Consider the following 4,199-nt stretch of genomic DNA (forward strand, 5'->3'; position numbering starts at 1 on the left):
GACTTGGGGCAACCTAAAATCTCCCAAGTGGCGACTCTGAAATAAATAAACATAGCCCATTTCGATTGTCCTTTAATTGAAAAAAACTCCCTTGTACCCTCTCGGGTACGGAAAAAGGAGGTGTGACAATCATGCCTCAAAATGCCCTGAGATAGTGAAAAATTAGGCCTACTGTTAGGTGCAGTGATAAGCTCAGTAATCAGTTGTAGAGCTTAGGGGTCCTGTTCATAGCTTAACTTAATTTCCTTCATCCAAGTAGGGTCTGCTGCAGTGATATCATTAAGTGTAGGGTATTCTTCTTGCCTCCTTGACAAGGCATCAGCCACCTTGTTCTCTGCACCTTTCTTGTATTGCACCTCATAATCTAACCCCATTAGTTTGGCCAGCCCTTTTTGTTAGAGTGCAGTAGTGATTCTTTGTTCAAGTAGATATTTAAGGCTTTGATGGTCAGTTCTTATGATAAAATGGTCTCCTTGCAAATAATGTCTCCATTTATCTACAGCTGACAAAACAACCATATACTCCTTCTCATAGGTAGACAACCCCATGTGTCTAGGTGCCAATGCCTTGCTGAAAAAGGCTATAAGTTTCCCTTGCTGCATTAGTATTGCTCCCATTCTACTAGAACATGCATCAGTTTCTACCACAAAATATTTATTAAAATCAGCCAAGGCTAGCACATGAGCAGTAGTCATTGCTTCCTTAAGTGCTTGAAAAGCTGCTTCAGAATCAACATCCCAATGAAACCCATTCTTCTTTAACAGGTTAGTTAATGGTCTGCTGATAACCCCATAGGACTTAACAAACCTTCTATAATAATCTGTCAGTCCAAGAAAACCCTTTAGATCCTTAACAGATTTTGGTGTTGGCCAATTGGCCATAGCTTCAATTTTTGAGGGATTAGTAGAGACCCCTTCTCCAGATATAATGTGTCCTAGGTATTCCACCTTAGGCTGACCAAAGGAACAATTGGACAGTTTAGCAAACAACTGTTCTTTCCTCAGTATACTTAACACCTTCCTAAGGTGAAGCACATGATCTTCCATTTATGCACTGTAGACTAAAATGTCATCAAAGAAGACTAGGACAAACTTCCTTAAGTAAGCTTGAAACACATGATTCATGAGGGACTGGAATATAGCTGGTGCATTGGTTAGCCCAAAGGGCATAACCTTAAACTCATAATGCCCCAAGTATGTGCTAAATGCAGTTTTATATATGTCCTTGTCCCCCATTCTAATTTGATGATAACCATCCCTAAGATCTATCTTAGAATATATGCATGAACCATGTAATTCATCTATTAAGTCATTTACCAAGGGAATTGGAAACTTGTCTTTTACATTCATGTGATTAAAGGCTCTATAATCAATACAAAATCTCCCACTACCATCCTTCTTTTTCACTAGTAAAACAGGTGAAGAAAATGGTGAATGACTGGGCTGAATAATTCTATTCTGAAGCATTTCATTTACTTGTTTTTCTATTTCATTCTTTTGAAAGAAATTATACATGTAGGGTCTGATGCTAACTGGATTTGTTTCTACTTTCAGAGGGATGAAGTGGTCATGATTTCTCCTAGGTGGCAAGGTCTTGGGCTCAGAGAAGACATCTGAAAACTCCTTCAGTACTTGTTGGATAGCTGCAAGTATATTTTCCTCTAACTGTGCTTCTGCTGCTGATATAGTGAACAAGTTAGCCAATATAGCTTGACGCTTTTTGAGTAATTACTTAACCCCAGTAGCATTCATACTCCTTAGTTCACCTTGGTGATAGATGCCCCTAAGTTCCACCCTTTTTCCCTTGTGTGTCTCCTGAACTTTATACTCTATGAAGTCCAATATGACAAGATTGTGACCTTTCATCCAATCTCTCCCCAAGATCATGTCATTACCCCCAAGTCTCAGTAATCTCACTGAGTCCTCAAACTCTATTCCTTGTATTTTTCACCTGAATTTGGGACAAGTGTACAGACTGCACAAATGATTCCCATTGGCTACTGTCACTCTCATAGGAACAATTTCTTTGATAACACACCCCATTTTCTTTACTGTCTCTAAGTCCAGGAAGCTATGAGTGCTTCCTAAATCAAGTAGGATTGTCATGGTGTTCTTCTTAGACTCTCCCTTAAGACTAATGGTGTTTGGCACTTCAGTACCTGAAAGAGCATTCAAGCTAATGGCTTCATCCATGGTTTCCCCTTTCTATACTTCTAAGATCTCCTCCCCTATTTCTTCAAACCTTGGTTGAACCTCATCTTCAGATGGTTTCATGGTCCCAGACATAGCTGTAGCTGTTTATTTTTACATTGATGACCAGGCTGATACTTCTCCCCACATTTATAACACAATCCTTGAGCTTTTCTAGTTTCAAATAGTTTATTACCCTGACTTGAGAATCCTGCACTTCTATGGTTATTAGCTGAACTTGGTCCACTGGTATTGAGGGGCATCAAACTCCTTCCCCCTATCATTTTCCCTTTCTTAGCCCAAGAATCTATGACCTTTTCCTGATGTCTAGCTTTTTCTACTGCTTGACTTAGAGTAAAGGGATTGAGCATTTTGACTGTATGCCTTATTTCCTCCTTCAGGCTTTCTACAAAAAAATCTAGAAAGAAATTTTCAGGAATTGTGGGACTCCTAATCAACACCCAAGCCTTCAAATCTTCAAACCTCTCTAAGTAATCATTAACACTACCCTTCTGCTCAAATTTCTTAAATTCTCCTATGAGATTAAATTTACTATTTTTAACATCTTGGAATCTTTTACACAACTCCTCACAAAACTCTTGCCAGCTAACATTTCCTCTACTTACTTGATAGGAAAAATACCAAGCTTCAGCCCTACCTTGAAGATAAAGGACTGCTTCTTCCAGTTTCTGCCCTTGCTCAGTGATGTGATTGTAGTGGAAGTATTGCTCACACCTCCTCAGCCATGAACATGGATCTGCTGCTCCTGCTCCATCGAAATATGGAAAATCCACTCTCGAATTGGAGTTGTGATGATAGTTTCTCTCTCCAATGCCAGGAGTGAATGTCTCTCGCCTGTGTTCACTCTTATGTCTGCCTTCAGAAGTTTTAAGAAAATGACTCCCAGAAGGAGCACTTCCCAGGATACCTGCTTGATTCAGAATTAACTTCTCCACTAGCACATTAAGCTTCCTTGCCAATTCATCTATTTTGGCATCTGTGGCTTCAAATTTCATCTCTGTCTTCTCCATGTGACTCTGTAGCTAGGTTTCTAGTTTTTTAACATTTTCCTTCATAGATTTGGATCTAATTTCAGCGATTGTCATTTTTTTTATAATAATGGGGCCAGGAATTGCTCTGATACCAATTTGTAATATACTCAATTGAACAGTAGAATAGAAATGGAAATGGGCAACAATGGAGTTTTATTGATTGCTAAATAAATACAATGATAGTTCTCAATTACAACATTAGTAACTCCCAAGGGTTACAAGAATAATGTGGTTCCATTGAAGATCTTCACTTGAACCTGTAATGGAGATGCACGAATTAGAAGAGAATTAGGACTGTAAAAGAAGAGAGAAAGTAGAGAGAGAAAGAGAGGAAATTAGAAGATTACCGGTCAAAAACTAACTTCTAATTCCAGCCCAATCTGTTATAACAGATTGAGGCCCAATCGGTTACACAAGGACTAATCTGGACCCTTTATTAATATCCTCTACTTGTAATGATAGCCGTCTGATTCCCTTAACACGTGCTTGTCTAATGTGCATGTGCCCTTCTTTTTTTTACCCTAGCTCCTTACTTTCCTAAATCATTTCTTCATCTTCTTCGACTCAAACCTCAGCCTTCTCGAACATTACAAGAGATGAGTTAGGATTACCTCAAGACGGTGGCGGGCGATGGTGGAAGAGAAGGGAAAGTGCGGCAATGGACAGGAACGAATTGACGATGTGGTGAGCATAATGAGGGCAAAGGTAATTTTAGAGAGTAAATAGGAATTGCATAGAGTGAATTTTTAGTAATCTTTTAGTGGAGGGAATTGGAGGGAATAAATTATGTTTTAACTTTTAATTATTACTATTTTGTACGGACTATTTTCTCCAAATGTTGGCTGATATGATGACATTAAATTAAAAGTGTCATTAATTGCCATCTAATAAATGACATTTGAATTAATAGTCACAATATTTTATGACATTTTTCATCAAATGTCACTGTTTTGTGACT

General features: G+C 38.5%; 1 protein-coding gene across 1 annotated transcript; it reads right to left on the reverse strand.

The window, feature by feature from the left end:
• Positions 1-395: 395 nt before the first annotated feature.
• On the reverse strand, positions 396-1,046 carry LOC107815008 (putative mitochondrial protein AtMg00860). Its single transcript, XM_016640513.2, has one exon. The coding sequence runs from the start codon at positions 1,044-1,046 to the stop codon at positions 396-398; it is 651 nt and encodes a 216-aa protein (XP_016495999.2).
• Between the last annotated feature and the right edge of the window lie 3,153 nt (positions 1,047-4,199).

This window comes from Nicotiana tabacum, chromosome 18, assembly GCF_000715075.1.
Source record: "Nicotiana tabacum cultivar K326 chromosome 18, ASM71507v2, whole genome shotgun sequence".
NCBI classification, from domain to species: Eukaryota; Viridiplantae; Streptophyta; class Magnoliopsida; order Solanales; family Solanaceae; genus Nicotiana; species Nicotiana tabacum.

Excerpts from the sequence above, each read along its gene's own strand:
- LOC107815008 (XM_016640513.2), bottom strand. The coding sequence starts at position 1,046 with ATGGAAGATCATGTGCTTCACCTTAGGAAGGTGTTAAGTATACTGAGG.